This window comes from Centroberyx gerrardi, chromosome 14 (assembly GCF_048128805.1).
Source record: "Centroberyx gerrardi isolate f3 chromosome 14, fCenGer3.hap1.cur.20231027, whole genome shotgun sequence".
Lineage (NCBI taxonomy): Eukaryota > Metazoa > Chordata > Actinopteri > Beryciformes > Berycidae > Centroberyx > Centroberyx gerrardi.
In genome coordinates, this window is record NC_136010.1 from 25,297,934 (window position 1) to 25,317,242 (window position 19,309).

General features: G+C 42.4%; 1 protein-coding gene across 3 annotated transcripts in view; it reads left to right on the forward strand.

Annotated features, from left to right (window-relative positions):
- LOC139916610 (copine-9-like) overlaps nt 1–7,895 on the forward strand; it is a 63,064-nt gene extending 55,169 nt beyond the window's left edge. For all 3 annotated transcript variants that reach the window (XM_071905536.1, XM_071905535.1, XM_078288261.1), the window contains exons 18-21: nt 136–238; nt 2,188–2,245; nt 3,713–3,786; nt 7,713–7,895. In XM_071905536.1, coding sequence (XP_071761637.1) covers nt 136–238; nt 2,188–2,245; nt 3,713–3,786; nt 7,713–7,895 — 418 coding nt within the window. The remainder of the gene's footprint in view (nt 1–135; nt 239–2,187; nt 2,246–3,712; nt 3,787–7,712) is intronic.
- Nucleotides 7,896–19,309: the final 11,414 nt, after the last annotated feature.

The following is a 19,309-nucleotide window of genomic DNA, read 5'->3' on the forward strand; positions in this document are numbered from 1 at the left end:
TCAGGTACTCAGGAAACTCTGCTGTTAAAGTCTGTCTTACTGTACAGTTTGCATGTCTGACAGCCTAACTGTCTGTGTGTGTGTGTGTGTGTGTGTGTGTGTGTGTGCGTGTGTGTGTGTGCGCACGTCCCCCAGCTGTGCGGCCGAGATTACAGATGGCTCTCAGTACTTTGTCCTGCTGATGATCACAGATGGAGTGATTTCTGACATGGTCCAGACCAAGGAGGCTGTGGTCAGCGTGAGTAAACAGAACACACACACACACACACACACACACGCACACACACACACACACACACACAGAGACTGATGGTGTTTTTCTCCTTGCACAGTTTCACAGTAGTTAGGTTGCATGTCTCTTCACAGAGCGGGCTTCTTTTCCTCATTATTTCAGATGGAAAAGACACGCTGTTGCACATTCCACACAATGCTGACAGATTGCTTTTTTTAGCACTCAAAGTGCCGGGCACTAGAAGTTTCAAATATGTCAACTTATGGCAAGAGAGCGACGCGCTTCAAAAGGGTTTTTCAATAGTCGCTTAGCAGCAACAAGAGCCACAGCCAGCACTTCTGCTCAATGCTGTTAGGTAAAGAAGAGGCATCCTGTTGAGCATGAGGAGAGAACTTTTTGAATATTCTGTACTCTGAAATGCAAAATGTTTTTTGTTATCTCGTTCAAATTACATGTTAGCATTTAAAAACAGACTGACACTTGGGGAAATGTGCCCTTTGTTTCTTTCGTCGTTTCAAAGTGAATGCATTTCAATCCGTAGCATTCTAAACCCCCGAACAAAAGCTTTTTCTTCTGTCCATTCTACCTTTTGAAAATGTAATAAAAATGACTTTTATTCATTCTCCTGGAAACCCTCCCGCATGCCTCCAGAGTGTATCTATGTATTTTCATCTTTATTACCTAAACCAGGAGGACAATAGCTTCATTCAGCTGCGTGTCAGTTCTGACATCTGGCAGGAGGGATCTCTCCTTCTGTTACTGCGATGTATCTCAGGGTTTTCTCTTATTTTCTGTTAGAGAGTGGAATCAAGCTTTTTTGCCAAGACAACTCAAGGTCTGACATGGGACAAAAGCTCCACTTCAGTTCCTGACCATCGCCCTTTCTACCGCTTTGATGTTTTGGATCGGATCAGTCCCAGCAATTAGCCCGCTGCGCTCAGTACACGAATCCATTACTTAAGAGAAAGTAGAAAATACCCTAGTAGAGTATGACTCAAAGTTCTGTATTCAAGATTCCAACCAAGTAGGAGTAATGACGATTAAAAGTCAATTTTATTTAAGACATTCTAATATCTCAGTGGGAGAGGTCAATAGTTGTTTCAATAACCTATCGATTTAATGATTAAGAGGTTAGTGATCTAATTAGGCCGGCGCCAATTGCTTTCTCTTATAGCCGGCGGGGCAAAGGAAAGTTATGTGCTTAAAGTTTTTGAATGGATTTTGAATGCAAAGCCTTTCTCTCTTCTAACTGCCTTATAAGTGCAGTTTTGAGATAAATGCAGTCAGGTATTTGCTTTAAATCCTTTATTTAGTAGTCTAAACTCTTCTTCGCTGAGTATTCTTACAGAACTTTTGTTCATAAACACAGTACTTTCTTGAAGAGTTCCTGACCTTTGATGTATTGACCTGGTACTGTATTTCTGCTGTGGGTCAGGTCAATAGCCTACACTTTCAGTTCACCCAGTTCAACATGTAAATTGAAACTGCAATTCACATGGTAATGACAGAGCTTTCATTTTCAATAATTTCTTCATTTTTTAAGGGGTAATAAGTAAGGTTTTTCTTGCCCCATAGCGCAAAATGGCCATAATATATCTGTAGGGTTGATAGGGTTGCTGATCAATACCAATGACTCAGTGATTACTTGGCTAGCTGCTCAAATTTCTGGCTTTCAGAACTCACTTCTGGCCCATACTGTGTTTATGAACAAAACTTCCCCACCCATTATTGGAGTTTCAAGACACTCCCAAGATTTTGCTAAGCCAAACGCAGAACTGATTGGCTTTGAGTTTAAAATGGGATTCTTGCACAAGTCCCCGGAAATGGCACTTCTGTTTTGTTTTTCTGCCGTCAGTTTTGTTTCGCTAGCTTCAAAAATTGTTTGAGCCTGGAGGTGTGGATGAATGAACTGAATTGAAAATGAATTAATCCCACTCCTGTTGTCTCCTGTGCAGGCAGCATCGCTCCCCATGTCCATCATCATCGTAGGTGTCGGGCCGGCTGAGTTTGACGGTAAGTGTTTTATTTATTTTATCATAATATATTTTCACAATTGGCCTATAGCTGTCTAACAAGTGCTGGTTCTGTGGAACAATCAAAATAACTACAAAAGAAATGAACACTACATAATACAAATAAAATACTAAAAACCATTAAAAAACAACATTTTTAATACTGAAATAATAATAATAATAATAGTTTAACTATCAGAAACATGAAATGAAAATGACAAATGTTTTAATGGACTTTGTACCTTATTGGATTGCATTCTTCTTGCTTTCCTACCCTGGAGGTTTTCAGGAGGGCAAAAGTTAATTTGAAACACTTTGAATTTTATATTTGCAGATTACATTTGGACTTGCACTAGTACAGCAACAGTTTTAATTGGTTGTATATAGCAGTGAGCTGTTCCCCTTCCCAGGAGAGCGGCTGCAGAAAGTCAATGGAGTCAAGTGTGCAGGCCCCTCACAGCCCACAGATCAATGACTTTCCAGCAGGGGCTTCTTAGAGAGAGCTTGTGTGTGTGTGTGGATCTATTGGAGTGTGCACATGTGTGTATTCTTGGGTCTGTGCATGCATGCAAGAGCGTGTGTGTGTGTACTCTGTTACAGCTCAGCAGGGTGTGACGACTCATCAGTGTGTTGGATGGAGTGCCGTTTTCTACTTGGTTAGGCAATCGAACAGCGGGACTGGTAGTGAACCCAGTCAGGCATGGCTGGGGGTCACAAGGTCAAAACCACTTAGTAGCACCTTGGGGGAAGGTGGGTTAGGTGTGTGTGTGTGTGTGTGTGTGTATCCGCCTGGCCTTATCGCCTGTGTTTGTCATTTTATTTGCACTGTCTTGGCTCTACACTATTTTTTTCTGTGTTTTTCCAGCTCTAAAACCTCTGGCATGTCACTTTCAGTTTCATGCTGTCAGTTTTAGTGTATGCCTCTGTGTGTGTGTGTGTGTGTGTCTGTGTGTGTGTGTGTGGTTGCTGACTTGACCTCACACTGTGCTCAGCCACCTTGCCATGGCAGCGCTGCAACATCCAGGCTGTTTTGTGTCTTGGTCCAAGAGTAAATCCAGACAGGGAACACACTCCTGTAGCAGGTGCTGTTACTGCAGAAGACCTCTCACTCTGACATCTCCAATGGAGCGCAATTTCCGAGCGAGCGCCTTTTGCCGATATTTGGCCACACTTGAGACTGTCTGAAAGCACTCCTCTCGCTGCACTTTTAACCTATGAAGCTTCTCCTCTTTTTATTTTCAAAGTCAAAATGACATGAAATATAATTTTTTCGGTACACACTGTATTCTGACTCTTCACCTGCTGAGCATCTCGCTATTCTCACAATGCTCTTCGTTCCTTTCCTTCAATTGCTTTGAGAAAATACAAAGGAACGTGCTGTACCTTCTCTCCCTCCCTCTCTCTCTGTCTCTTTCTTTCTCTTCTTTCTTTCCTCTTATTTTTCCTCTCTCTCCGTGTCTCTTTGTAGCCATGGAGGAGTTGGATGGAGACGAGGTCAGAGTATCCTCCAGAGGACGTCTTGCTGAGAGAGACATTGTACAGGTACTCATCATACTTCTGTTTAGTTGACTCCTAACACGTTCCTATCAAGAGCGGCGGCACGGGGGAGTAGTCCCAGGAGGAGGCTGGGCTACATGTATAACACACACACACACACACACACGCACAGGAGTTTCCTCGTACCTCTGCAGTCTTCTACTGTTCTTCTTCTGACACCATGACTCTGGTTTTACTTCTCCACACAGCTTTTCTTCCTCCCAGTCTCTAACCATAAGACCACCACCATTCCCCTTATTTTTTATTAATTACTTGAACATTTATTTAATTAGTCCCATTGACAACATACAACAATGTAGAAAATACACTCAGAGTCACATAAGAGACAAGAAAGTACAATTGTCTGTGTAAGTGCTCCAAAGTCCATCAGTCCAATATCAAACCAGCAAGGCCACAGATTCAAAACCGGTTTTAATCTTGATTAAACAAAGCAAAGACAGTTCCTTATTGATTCTGCCGCAAGATCCTTCATCATCAATTTAAACTCACCAAGCGAGAGAGCAGCTATTTGGGCTTTAAATCACTTTGCAGTGAGTTTCATGAAGAGGGTGCAGAACACACATCAGGGACAGATGAAAACAGTTCCTGAGACAGTCAACAGTAATTTCCAGTTTTTTTACAGATACGAGAACACAAATAGGGAGCAGACACAGAACGGCCTCCTAAATAAAAATGTACGGTCGGCACGCCTGCTAATGGAGGAGGCGGGCCAGTCAGCCGAACATACAAGGTATGATGATGAATGAGAGCTTTCCACTCGGTAATAAACTCGGATGCTCCACGATGCACAGTGTCTAGACATTGGGAGGGAGGCATGTGAGTATAAAAGATTGCCATAATCAAATACTGGCATAAAAGTGGCGGTGGCTGTTTCGTTGTTGCTGCAAAAGAAAAACATGACTTCTTCCTACAATAAACTCCAAGTTCCAACTCATTCTCATAGCAAAGTGATGAATATTTGACCTAAAGGAAAAGCAGTCATCAATTAAATCCCTAAATACCTAAAAGATAATAGGAAGATTTATTACCAATATCATTACACACAGATAAATTATCTGTCTTATGAGACACATGCTGTATTTGATAGACCTATTGCATTACTATGATGTTTTACAAGTTTTTTGCATGTAGTATTTGCAGAAACCTGTTAGAAACCTGGAGCTCGAGGATCAGTTTCTCCTATCTGATACTGCAGTGATAATGCAGTATCATAGTTTCCCATTCCTCTCCCTCCAGGTTGTCTCACTTATAGCAGTAATTACACTTACACAGTAATCCTATATGATTCCTATATGATTCCCCTTAACCTGACTATGACAGTAATTCAGTAAGGATGTTTACACGTGTAATGGGAAAAGAAATTTCAATCAATATTTCCATTTTTATGCATTCTTGCATACTGCGATTATTGATTTAATATATTGACTGCCTCCAGCTCATACGAGCAACGTCAATTATTTTCCTGCTGATATAAATTACAGTCACATTGCTCCCATGGTATTTCCATCACTCCCATTAACTTCTGCACAAGTTGTTCAGCACTGAGTCCTGAGCGTGACGGTCGGTGTAAACAGATAAAGGAGTTGTAAACATTTGCAAATTACAGCACAACTGCAACTCAAGTCGTATTACAAGTAGGGCTGCAACTAACGATTATTTTTATTGTCGATTAATCTGTCGATTATTTTCTCGATTAATCGATTGTTTGGTCTATAAAATGTCAGATAATGGTGAAAAATGTCGATCAGTGTTTCCCAAAGCCCAAGATGACGTCCTCAAATGTCTTGTTTTGTCCACAACCCAAAGATATTCAGTTTACTGTCACAGAGGAGTAAAGAAACCAGAAAATATTCACATTTAAGGAGCTGGAATCAGAGAATTTTGACTTATTTTTCTTAGAAAATTACTCAAACCGATTAATCGATTATCAAAATAGTTGCCGATTAATTTAATAGTTGACAACTAATCGATTAATCGATAACACATAATAATTACAAGTGCTGTGACTCATGTAAGCTGATAGACAGCGACCCCCCTTGACCTACATTCAATTTATTAGGTCCACCTAGCCAGTGCCAGTTAGGACTCCCTTTTGCCTCTGGATCAGCCTGAATTCTTGGACATCTACCCCAAACACTTCAAGTGTGTGTGCTCTGAGATGCTTTTCTGCACATCACTGTTATACTGGGCTGTTTGCATACTTGTGGCTTGCCTGTTGGCTTAAACAAATCGTGCCATTCTCCTTTGACCTCTCTATCCAATAGGGGTTTTGACCTTTAGGACTCCAGCTGACTGGTTGTGTTGTCTTTATCGCACCATTGTTGGTAAACTAAAGACGATGCAAAACTCCCAGGAGGTCGTCAATGATCAAACCACATTCAAAGTTAAATGTTTAATTTAATGTTTTGTCAAACAGTAACTGATCCTCTTGGCTGTGTCTGCATGCTTCATACTTAAGCTTTATTTAGATGTGACTCACTGACTGGAGTAGGGAGCTGTCTGCGCAAACAGAGAAGTGTATGTAATAAAGTGGCCACTGAGTCATGTCTCAACTGCAGTATTCTCACAGTACAATTAAGATCAGAATATAGGTGTTAACATAGAATGTCTTAATTGTAATTGCAATATCCACATGCTAGGTATGAATATCGAAAAGATGTAAGACAGAATTTTAATAATCCTCGTGGGGAAAAGTCTGTCCTTCCTACTGTGTTTCATTCAGAGATCAAGGGGTGGTTTCAATTTATCCTGACAAGGCAGAATTTGAATGGGAGTCTAATGGAGAAGGTACAGTATAAAGGTAGCAGCCAGACGGTGAACAGTATTCATAAGGTAATTCAAGGGATACTTTTATGTTATACATTCTATTGCCCTGCCTCAAACCCAAGGAAACTTCTTAATTAGATAGCATTTCTATGTAGGAAGTTGAAATTGTCAAGTTGTAGTACTGTCTCATTCAGGTAGGACACATAGGAAGCATCCTTTTAAGCTACCTTGTTTTGGCCGATTTTGAAGGAATCATACAATGATTCCTTAGGCAGTGCAGGAAATCCCACAACACTGTGCAACATCAGCGAAGAAGAACGAAACTTCCCCAACATCCGTTAAAATTAATGGCAAACGGGAGTTACCGCTTCAAGAAAAAGTTTTCCAAAACTAACCTACAAATTGTCAATAGGGAATCCTATTCATTTTAGTACAGTCTGAAACTGCAACAGAAATGACTTTTACCAGTAGGACGGAGCTCCTGGCGTAGTTTAGCTAGCTAGCAAGGCAGTTTGATGGTTGATAAATTAACTGGCTGAGCAGTACCCATTGTGTGTATAAAAATGACATGACTTACTTTTCATAGCCAACAAGTACACAAAGCTAGCTATGTTTATACGTTTCTTGTAATCTGTTTTGAAAAAGCATTTGATCATATGGCAGAGTGTAACATTAACTGCAGTCACATGACGTTGCCTTGGAAGGCTGTTAGGTATTAAGAAACAAGGAAGCTACCTTCTCAATGAGACAGAGTCTGTCATTATTGTTCTTTACCAAACAATTGACACATTCTGAGAAAAAAAAAGCCATTTGTTTCCTTATAGTGGCTTCTTAGCATTGTTACCTTTCCTCACTGAAACCAAGGACCACCGCTAGCTACACCGCAAACTTAAGCCATTTGAGCCCTTGGTTTCCTACAATGTTGCAAGCATCCGGAGAAGAAAAGTAGTCAACTAAAATTCAAAATGTCAGCATGTCCCTTTAAATCTGTGTCAAAATCAAAAGGAAACATGGTATCTTGCTTTGTCCTTCCTGTGCTCTAGTTTGTTTTACTGTTTTTAATATGTTTTCATGACAACAGTGACATAAGTATACCGTGTATTAATGTCAAAAGAAACTACCATATCCTCTCCCTCCCGCTCCAGTTCGTTCCATTCAGAGACTACATCGACAGATCTGGCAACCAGGTCCTGAGCATGGCCCGGCTGGCTAAGGACGTCTTGGCCGAGATCCCCGAGCAGCTGCTGTCCTTTATGAAGAGCCGAGGAATTGAACCGCGCCCCGCCCTCTCCTCCTCGCCGCTGCCAGAGCTCCACCGGCACATCTGACGCCGCCTCGGAAAAAAAAACCCTCGACTTCCTCCCCCTACCATCTACTCTCACCTCATCCCGTACAATTACTTGTCGTTTTTTCAAAGAGCAGAGAGATCGACACCCGTGACTCGCCCTCGCTTCCCTTATCATTACCGGAGCTAAACAGGCACATCTGACGCTGACGGGGCACTCATCCACGCCTCAGCCGCTGTCGTTCTCCATCTCCCCCCCCCCCCCCCCCCCCAACTCGCCCCGTCTCGTACCGTTACTTTTCATTTACTGTACTGAAAGACCGGCGACAGCGAACCGTGACCGTCCCTCTCCTCCCTGCTGACGGCAGACTTGACGTTTCAAGCGATACCTTGACTTTTTGAAATCTAGTCTGTTATTTCCCTTCATCAGACACAATTTTTTAACATTTGTCCTTGTCCTCAGCATTGTTAACACTCCTTCTATTTGGCAAGAGTCCCAGGAAGCGCAAGACACTAAACTTAATTGAATCGAGTCCCTGACTGAAAGTCCCAGATGAACAGTATATGCCAGCCTGTATCAGATGCTTTTTGGCCGAGTTCTGACTGTAATGCATTGCAGTAATTGGTCTCCATGTGGACAGGTGTTTTAATTTATTCATTACCACCGTCATCATCATCAATCCGCACGTCAATTTGTGGAGAGAGCTGTGCCAAAAAACATTAAAATTGTAATAGAGTCTGCCGCAATCGATCAGTTCAACCCAAGAATTAGTGTTGATGCGAGAATTCGAGAACTCTTTCTCTGTTCGAAGTTATAGATTAGTGATAGGTAGGTACCCATGTGAATGTCATACAGAGAGGTAGCAGACAAGTGTTGGCAGGTCTAGTATGGGGTTCCCAGTCACATGTTCATTACTGCCAGTTCACACACACACACACACACACCTCTGTCTGCCGCACCCACCCTCTCTTGCCCAGCGTGGGCTGAAGCTGGGTGCAGATTCCCCTCCTGCTGTTCGAGAAATGCCAGTCTCTCCGGCTGCCCTGCAGGGAGGAGGAGGAGGCAGGGAGGAGAGAGGAAGACAGAGGAGGGAGGAAAGGAGGGGAGAGATGAAGCATACGGAGTGAGAGGGAAAAGAAACTGAATAAATCAAACACAAGGCCGGTAGAGAGAGGAAGAAAGAGAGAGAGGGAGAGAGATGGATGGACAAGGACGAGGCGAGCGGGAGAGGCAGGGGTCCGGAGTTTTGTTTTGTTTGATGCCAGGGAAAAAAAAGACAAATGTGGCAGATGTGGGAGAAACAGTGGCGGATGAAAGCGAGGCTGAGTTGGAGATAGCGATAGGAAGGAACACTATAGATCAGTGCTGTCTTTCGTTCAGGTCCATTTCTCTTTCACGGAAGAGAATTTACAGGCAACTTTTTTCGGAATGCGTACACTTGATCTAGAATATATTTCCAGCGACAGGATGGATGCACACTCACTGAAAAGCAATATAACTGACTCCCGATGTAATGTTTTTGCCCTATGCACGTCCCTCCCTCTCCCCTGCCATGACTTGACATTTTATCCCCAGGCAGGTGCACAGAGGCAGAGTCCTGTACAAAGCAGACAAAGCCTGCCACCTAGTGTCCATCTTGTGCATAGCAGGGTATCTCTTTATTATGCATGGGTATTCTTGTACTACTGTTTGAACACATTTACTGATACACATGATCTGATGCAACTGTCCTTACTATCTGTTGTATGGTTTGTACCGTAATACATGGTAAGTGCAACAGTAAGTTCAGGTGTCCCAACAGTTCAAACACCACTAACCCAAGTTGATCATGAGGAACCCAACCGCATCTACGGTACGTTCTTACAAGACTTTTGTGTTAATGTCAGTGTAATGACGTGGTCTACAGGGGTCTTTATGCTGTTTTATGTGTTTCTGTAACTAACTAATGTGGCTTTTCTTTTATTTTCTTTTTTTTTATGTATGCACTAAAATTACTTCAATCGTCTTGTGCATTTTTTTCCAAGTTCTTGCATGTTAGGGAATAAACGTGTTGCCGTGTTTTGTTGAAGTTGGTGTTGATTGTCATTGCAACAGACTGTCAAAAAAAAAGAGACGGAGATCTCAATCAAACTAATATGCATTTCACTTGTGTCATTGTACATTTTCTCGTTTGTAAATTTCATAATTAAGAGTAACTCAGTGTCTTGCAGAAACCTAGTATACCCAGTAAGTGAACCTTTTAGGAATTGTGGAAAAACTGGTCATTTTCCTCCTTGGGATACATGTATTTTTGATATTTTGAAATGGTTTGGCTTGGACATGTGAGGTCTCTGCAGGACACCAACAGTATAAAAACGTATTCTGAGGGCACTTAAGCCTGTATAGGATGTATTTTGTACAATGGGAGGATTTTTGTCTTGTCTCTTTTAACCTTGCGGTGTGAATAGATGCATATTCAGTCCACTGATGTAAATGTTCAGACAATGATTATGACTAATGTTGTACGATTGGCATTCAGCAGTTGTTTGAAAATGCCTTTCCGTTGTATATACAGGACGCACATCAAATGTTGAAAAGGTTTCCACTCATTTGCTTCAAGTAGAGCTACAATACACTTTTACAATGGTGTCTATATTAAGTATATATTGTATGTTGAAGTTTTTATGAATGTCTATAGAATGTAGTAGTCAACTAGAAGTCCTCTTGGCTGTTTCTAACTAATCACAGACAAATATCTTGTTGTTTTGATATGAGGTTTGGCTACCTTTGTGTTCACTCATATCTACTGACGTTGATGAAATTATTAAACATATAGCTACAGAATATGATTAATACATTATGTTTGTACAGAGAAAGATGAAGGTGGCTGTCTGGCAAGTTGGTATTACTACAATATTCACGATACTGATTTGTAATAATATGCTCCACAGAGAGCTGAATGCCTTGAACCTCCATCTGCCCAACTGATTTTTGGCTTCAAGTTATTGATTCTGTAAACAGATTAAAGCACTTTAATACCCAATACTATATCTGATAGTAACATGTTTGTCTCAAAAACCCTTGGATTCACCAGAGATTTCTTTTTTTATTCGTTCACTGTATCTGTTGCCATCTTGTGGTGAAAGTAAATACCTGGCAGTGAGCTGCCAAAAAAAATACATCACCAAGGCTGGCGCTGTATGGGTGAGAGAGCTTGAGTCGCTTCCAGATAATCTGTTTTTGACGAGAAAGTCAAATTTAATTTAATTTATTTTGATCTGTGCCAGGGCCGCAGTAAGCGCTGATGTAGTGGAAAATAAAAAGGTGGGTAAACTATGAATCATGATCATAAGGCAAACAAACACCACTATCAAGAAAAATCAACACTTCCAGAGAAGCATTAACATTTGCTTTTTCCTTCAAAGACCCACTCTTTACATAACGTTCATCAGCTTCATACCATGATGTTTACCATGAATTTACAGCATAAATGTTTATGTCAAGGTAAAAAGGTGGTAAACTATAAAAAAAAAAAAAAGTGGGTAAATTGAGTTTACCCTCTACTGCATCCTTGTGTTTCCAGGTTCTATTATGGGCCCTTATTGATTCTGTCCTCGCTACTGGTCAGTCGTCCCTTGGGGCCCCCTTGAGTTTAATGAGTGAGGAGGGAGTCAGGGAAGCAGGGAGTGAATGAATGACTGACTGAATGAATGAATGAATGAATGAATGAATGAAAGAATAATGAACGGAGGACCTGTAGGCATTAGAGAGCTACAATATGCAATTTTTCGCTTTGAGACAGGAAGTGTGTTGTTAGTCCCACCTCCTATCCCTCAGTTGGTCAAGTTTCCCTGCCAACACTTGTCACTCATCTTGATAAGCTGTCATCTAACCTGAGGCTGAGGTGGCAGAACTGGGAGAACTGGGATAAAAGCCAAGCTGAGATTTGCTATACAGATGCCAATCTGCAGTAAAAAAACAACAAAGTACTGATAATGTAGCTTCACTGTTCTTTCTTTTCTTCCTGTTTTCCTCCATTGTTGTTGTTGCTGTGACTTCTTGCTCTGTGGCTGCTAGCCTCACTTTGATAGCCACAACCAGCTCATCACTGGCCCACAGCAAAATGTATACACCCCAAAAACATCCCAACATCTTTGAAAAGCCAATTTCAGGGGATTTAGGCATGAACACACAGACTGACACTATAGAATATATCATATTTATATCTTGTTATTTTGATGTGAAAATAGTGGTATATTGCAGCTTTAATCTTATAGGCCCCAGTGCCTTGTATCGGGTTAAGTCTTCATGAAGTGACTCATCAACCTCTATCGTCGTGACGGTCCTGCTCTGAGATCACAAGACTTAAATTGGACCGGTCTGAGACGCATAAAAGTTTCATTAAGCCTCCCCGAACAGGCTGTTCATTATTGTTTCGGTGTGGCGATAGGTTGAAAACAGCGACGGGAAGAGAGGAGCGATTAAACAGATCACTGCCATTACACAGAGGAACAGTTGGTGCTGGACACGCTGCGATGGCCTATTAAACATAATGACTTAAAGAGGCAGAGGACCAGCTCTCCCTGGATGTGGATGTAAACACACCGCCGCTAAAGGAAGGTGTTTTGAAGCAGGCAGGAGTGAGGGAGGGAGAAGAGGAGGGATCAGTCGGAGAGAGAGAGAGAGAGAGAGAGAGAGGTGTAGGAGCACAGTGTAGAAACGTGATGGCAGGGGATCTGTTAGTCACATAGTAACACACTGACTGGGAGACTGATAGCCTTTCATGCAGGCCCACTTCCCCGAGGGTGACTTCACTTTCATTTACCTCCTCGCACCTCTCTCTCTCTCTCTCTCTCTCTCTCTCTCTCTCTCCAGCAGCTCTGGACAACAAGAAGCAGATCCTGATGTCATTACGAGGTTCTGTGTTTTTTTTTTCTTTTTTCGAAACATAATTTTTTATGAGGATGTGGAAAGAAACAAGGAACAACATCTGGCAAAAACGTGTGTTTTTTAAAGGGACTTGAACAAACCGGGTTTTGTGGGACTTTGGGTAATAGGTCAGAGAGGCTTAGCTCAGGGAAACTTTGGGCAAATATAAATGAAGCCTTCAAGCTACAAAAAAAAGAGGAGGAAGGGAGACGCACAGGGAGCCCGCTGCTGCTTTAGGGCTACCGGAGTTGGACGGAACACTGAAAGACTTTGCTCATGTAGAAGCAGCGTTACCTCACTCGCTTGTCAAGACAATGAGTCAGGCGGCGAGTCTGAAACAAACGGTGTGAGGATTTTGTGCGTGTTCCAAACTGACTGGAGGATGGCTCTTTTTAATCACCTGGACTATAGAATCAGTTATGGGAGTCACTGTACTCACTATTCCTATGGCTAAAAATGAAACGTAACACTTCGTAAATACTCAAAATAAAGTAAAATACTCAATAAAAATGGCATTACGCCGATGATCTACTCAAGTAACTAAAGAAGCTGTAATAAGTCACTTTCCACCTCTGGCCGCTACTGCTGCATATTCCCAATCACAACAATACAGCCTTTCTGTTTTTCCACTTACCTCACCTCCGAGCCGCTTTATAAAACAGCTTTTTGTTGTTGTTATGCTCTCGCAGCTGAGAGGTGTTGTGGACAGAGTTAGAAATGAAAGAGAAGCATCGCCAAAGCCTGCACAATAATGTGCTGTGTAAACTCGTGTATTCACTAACAAAGACCACGTCACTATGAGATGTATTTAGATGGTTTATTGAGGGAAAGAGGGGTCAAGAATGGAGGGATGAAACAAGGGTCGAGGGTGGAGGGATGAATCAGGGGTCGAGATGAAGGGGTCGAGATGAAGGGATGAATCGAGGGGGTCGAATGAGTTGGGGTCGATGGTTAGCTCGAGGAACCAGGGAATTGAGACTCAGGGTGGGGGCACTGTCTCGCTGATGGGGAGTCTTCTTGGCTCCATCATATCCCCACTGTGGTTCCTGTACTGAGAGAGAAGAGCAAGGGGTTGGGTGGGAGGGATGAGAGAACTGAGACATACGAGAGAGAGAAAAGGTCATGGTTAGGCGCGTTTAAATAGGGTGGAGCAGGAAATTGAATGTGTGCTTGAGGCGTGGTCTTGTTCCCGAACTTAACTTAACTACTTATAATAATAATAACTTCATTAAGAGAGAGAGAGAGAGGTTGAGAGATCAAATCCCTTGGATACGTTACGGTTTCATTAGAGACGGTGAAGAGGATGCTTGTCTCCATTGGTTTCCAGTTTGTGGTCATGTGTACAGTATAGCTCAATGGGCATTGGATGCTGCTGAGGCTCCCATTGAGGATTCCCATGGTAAAAATGTACGCACTCATAGTACGTTCTTAGGTTCTTTGGATAAAATCATCCACCAAATGGCCTTTGTTCCAGTGCAGCTTCAATTCTGTTAACAGCAAACTTGGATGTCCCTGCAGTGTTAAATCAACTAGGAAGGAAGCATCCTCTTGCTTACGTACTCTACTCACCTCATTTCAGTCACTTCCCTTAAATCAGCTCAAAACTGATTAGCTCATCGTGAGCTTTGCAGTACGTAATGCAGCTGTCTGCGCGTCAGTACATCTCCTCTTCATCATGCAATCTTTCGGTCTCTTCCTGCCACTGGCATCTGAAGATCTGAAGATTCTTGGAAAAAAAGAAAAAACACTAAGCCATTAAATCATCAGTTGACCGCCATGGTTACATGTTAAAGCAAAACATTTTTAGATTTGAGAGAGAGAGAGAGGAGAGACGGGAAGGAAGGAAGGGGGATATATAATACCGTCCTTTTGGAGTCTGAATAAAGGCAAAGCTTTGTTCTCTGTGTCTGTAAACGGTTTGGATTAGGACGAGGAGCAGGGAGAGCGGATCCAGGACTCGGAGGCATAATATTCTCTGTGGAGCGTGGCAGTAGCGACAGCAACGTGAAACACTGCGGCCTCTGTCTTGGAAAAACAGGGGATCTGGGACATGACGAGTTTTGGAAAACAACGGGCGATGATGACTGAATCCTGCTCGCTCGCTTTGTCTGCCGGCCGAACACTCTCAGGAAAGAAGGTGCAGCGGCTGCAACTAAAGGTACAACTCACGCTCAAGACTCGGACGATTCTCCAGGGTAGAAGAAGAAGAGTTAGTATCTGGGTAAATGAAAGTGATTCTTCTTCACATTTCAACACTTGAATCATTGCACTGATACCTGCAACTTACCTAACTAAACTACCTGTCTGCTAGCTACCTGCCCCACAGCAGGCAATGAACTTATGACTGGGAAATGCGGTCTAATTACTGGAAAGCAAGAAGCAGACATCTCTCATGCACCTGGTCCATTGGCCACCAGCCAATAGAATGCATTATGTTAGCTGATGACTAAAAAAAGCAGGAAGATTACTATCTCGGCTTCTCTGGAACTGGAACAGTCATCATGAATATTTTGCATATTTCGGCCCCATCCACGGCGTTTGAGCCTCAGTAAACTGCCTTTGTTCTGCATTAACGTTGAGTCCACCAGTGTTTCTCAAACACACACATACATATGGAAGAAGAGGGACACTTCACCATTGGTACTTCAGACTCTGGCATTTCTACAATCTAAACTAGTATTGTTTTTCAGACAGGTGGGATAGTTTTTTTTAATTTTCTGTCCCGAAATTATCCCACAGCCAAGTGTGTGTTTGTGTGTGAAGGCGTCAGTAGGCACACGCAGGTTTTGTTGACCACAGAATTGGTACGCGACCTTGAGGAGCAGGCGGTGAACTTTGGCCCTTGTCGTGTTTTTATAGGTTAAACAAATGAAGAGAGGAGGAGAGAAAACAAGGGCTGGATGTATGGACTGTGGACTGTTTGGGTCCGTCTCTCCTTCTCTGTCTCTCTCTCTCCAATTGCCAAAACAAGAAATAAAGATAACACCACCAATAAGAAGTAATCTACAGTATCAGAATGAAATGGGATGGCTTTGGGGCAAAGTGGAGCGGTGCGTGGAAAAGCGAATTCTGGTGCATTTGACATACGTGCGTCATCGTGCGTTTGAGACCGCCTTAGTCTCACCTTAGTCACGTGTTGTTGATGTCTCTCTCTCTCTCTCTCTCTCTCTCTCTCTCTCTCTCTCTCTCTCAACCTGAGAGAAAAACATTGTTTTGATGAGTTAACACAGGAAGCTACCAATATATTCAGACCAAAGTCTTGTCAATTGCTCCAATGGATGCTCCAAAAATCAGAAAAGCACCCAAGCATGTCTTTTTCAATATATTGACACTCATGAACATGCACATAATTTTCAGTTTATCCATGACCTGACCACTTTCACTTTGCACTACTTTACACAGCGGCGCATGCAGAGCAAAGAGGAAACAACAAAGTGCTAAAGTTATGCTTTACAGGGTTTAAAAGAGATGAGAGGAGGCTAACATTGGATGATTGAGTCAATCATTTCATCTCTCTCTCTCTTTCTCACACACACACACACGCACACACATCACCATTTTCTGTCGGTGTCCTCTTACTTTATAGTTTACTTTACAGTTGCTTTTACTGTTGTTCCTGAAACTAAATCACATCTTTGAGGAAACAAGGAAGCGCACAAATCTGATTGGCTGTTGACGGACTATGACCGTGAAAAGTTCAGCCGTGACGAGAAGCTTGTTGACCATCTGCACATCGGCTGAGTCTCCCTGGTCGCTCAGCTCTATAGGAAATCAATGGACTTCTGCTGACTTGTTGATGATGTTTACACTGCAGAGCCTTCGCCTCCAACCCACCAGCCGACTTGCCATCTCACTATCACACTATGGCATTGTTGTTTCATTTATGTGATTACATTAGGAAATAAAATGAACGGAAAGAAAACAAACACACACACACACACACACAAAACATTCTCAAATACGAAAATTCAGCCTCTATATACCAACTAATCTGCTCAAACAAGAGTATGCAAAGGTTAGTCACGATGGCACTGTGGTATGAATAATCCCATGCTGCTGAATGGGAGCCAGCGTGTGTGTGTGTGTATGTAGGCAAAAGGCAAGGACACTTAATCCATCAAATAGGATGAGACTTGCCAGTGTAACTAAAAGCCAACTAAGCTGTCTAAGAAGTGCATTAGAGACAGGAGGGATGTTTGTGTGTGTTGGTGGTGGTGGTGATTGTGTGGGTGGGTGGGGTGGAGGGGGGGGGGGGGGGGGGTTGTTTTCTTTACAGGTTTATTAAAAACCCCATTGCGTAATTCTCTGAGGGAATCTTTGTTCCCGAGAAACCGGTGGGGTTTTACAAATATTTCACGTTGTTTTTGGTACAATGAGCATCTCAGGAGAGCGACTGAAAATAGACTGTTGTGTGTGTGTATAGATGAGTGTGTGTGTGTGTGTGTGTATGGATAGTTGTGAAAGACACTTTGGGCAGTGGGTGAAGTGTCCCGTGATAAACTTCTCTACACTTCTCCTGGAGCGGCCTTGTGTGTTTTAATGCTACAGCTCAAAGGACACAACGGGATTATTTTCCACCTATATGTAATGCAGATCTGATCATTTCATTACCATCAAAACATGAAAAACCCACATAGAATCCGATTTCTTGCCCGTGAAAAGATCAGCTGTGTGTCAGGTGAGTGAAAATAATCAGCTTTGGCGTGGCAGTGTAAATTCAGCCACCGCTTTGCTCCCGTCACCCAGTGAACTGGCTGCAGATTCCTGTTTACATGGCAGGTTTACAGCTGCTGGGGTCTGTGTTAGCTGGTGGGCCTGAAGCCAGGTACAGTATGCACTCTTGATCAAAGATGCAAAATGCTGATGTGGTGGAAAATAAGAATGTGGGTAAACTGTGATAAAAAAACCACCAATAGGAACAAAAAGAAACTGAATTTTTAGAATGATAGATTTTTTTAGTATTAGCTTATGTTCCATTTTCTTGATAAAACCATATTTTTATAAGTTACATGAGTCTGACACTGCCTAGAATAATGTATTGTATAAATGTACATCATGGGAAAATGAGAGCAACCCGCACACTGTTCCAAAATAACAATGTCCAATTTAAGGCATTTCCCCATGCTATCACACTGTGGAGGCTACACACCTTTATTCTACTTCCTCACGACTATGTGAATAGTGCAAACTACCTCTGCCCTTTCATAAATTCATATCATAAAGAGTCATTTGGGCCTCAGAAGATACAGTAGGTAAACTCTTTCACAAATGACAAAAAAAGTGGGCAAACTGAGTTTACGTGTTTATCCTGCACTTCCTCTCCGAAGCTAAGTTTGTTTTTTACCCCAGAATAATTAAACCAGCCTGATGATGCCACAAGCCAAACATAAACTCATCCAGGCCTGAGCCCAAATGTGAAGTGGATTATCTCACCATGGGATCCGGGTTGGAGGAGCAGTGAGCTTGTGAGAGGAGGGTTTGTAGTTTGAATATTGGTAATGAGGAACGTGGAAACCCTGCAGCAACAGGCCTGTTGTCTATTTGGGGTCTGGTGGCATGAGCAGTGATAGCCACCACTTCATCAACAGAAATTCCAAGCCCCGCCCACACTGTTTGATTGACAGGTGATCTCTGGGAAGTGCAGTGCAGAAACACCACAGCAGTGAGCGCTGAGCATCAAAGATGGAAACAACACAGATTCCGCAGTTTGCCACTTTAAACTCACTTCTCTAATTGTCTGCAGGACTTTTTCCTCACCACATGTGTGCGTTTTCCTCCTGAAAATGTCTTCAGGTGCCCACATCTCCCTTTCAACACTTGATATGACCTAGATCACAGCACTGACTTCTGTAATCGTTGCAACCTTGAAAAACTCACCCAAGAAGCACATATTTTCCCCATTTCACTTTTGGCCTGTTGCATGCTACAATTACCAGAGGAAAGAAATCAATTTGATTCATTAAGTCCATCTGGGTCTTACATAATATGCATATGTGTAGGTGTTTGTGAGTTTGAATAGAGCGAACACCAGCCCAAACCAATTAGTTTGTGGGCAAGAGAAAAGAACCTCTGTAGACTCCCTATGAGACTCTGTTATTGAGTAACCACTATGGGCTCGGCGTTTCTTTAAATATATAAAAAAAATAAATGAATAAAATATGGGTTGGGACCTGAAATGGGTTGCAGAGATGTTTTGAGTCAGTCCTCAGCGAACAAGAGGAGTAGAGGGAAGAAAAACAAACAAACATTAAAACTTTAAGAACCTCTGCTTCAGGCAATCACGCCGCCAAATCGGGACTTCCTAATACATTTTACAAGCTGACCATTGATATCAGCAAAGATCTAATCTGAGTGTGAAAAGAGAGAGGCGTTGACTGGAGTGAACTGCTTCTCTTTCAGCAGGTTGTCACCAACTACCTTTGGACCTCTGCCTGCGTTCAGGTCAACGGCAAGTGAGAAGGGAAGGGGGGATACTTTGGCAAATGAGCCACGCTCAATTTCATTAGTAGGGGAAGCAGAAACATTTAGATAGATGTACTGTGTAGAAA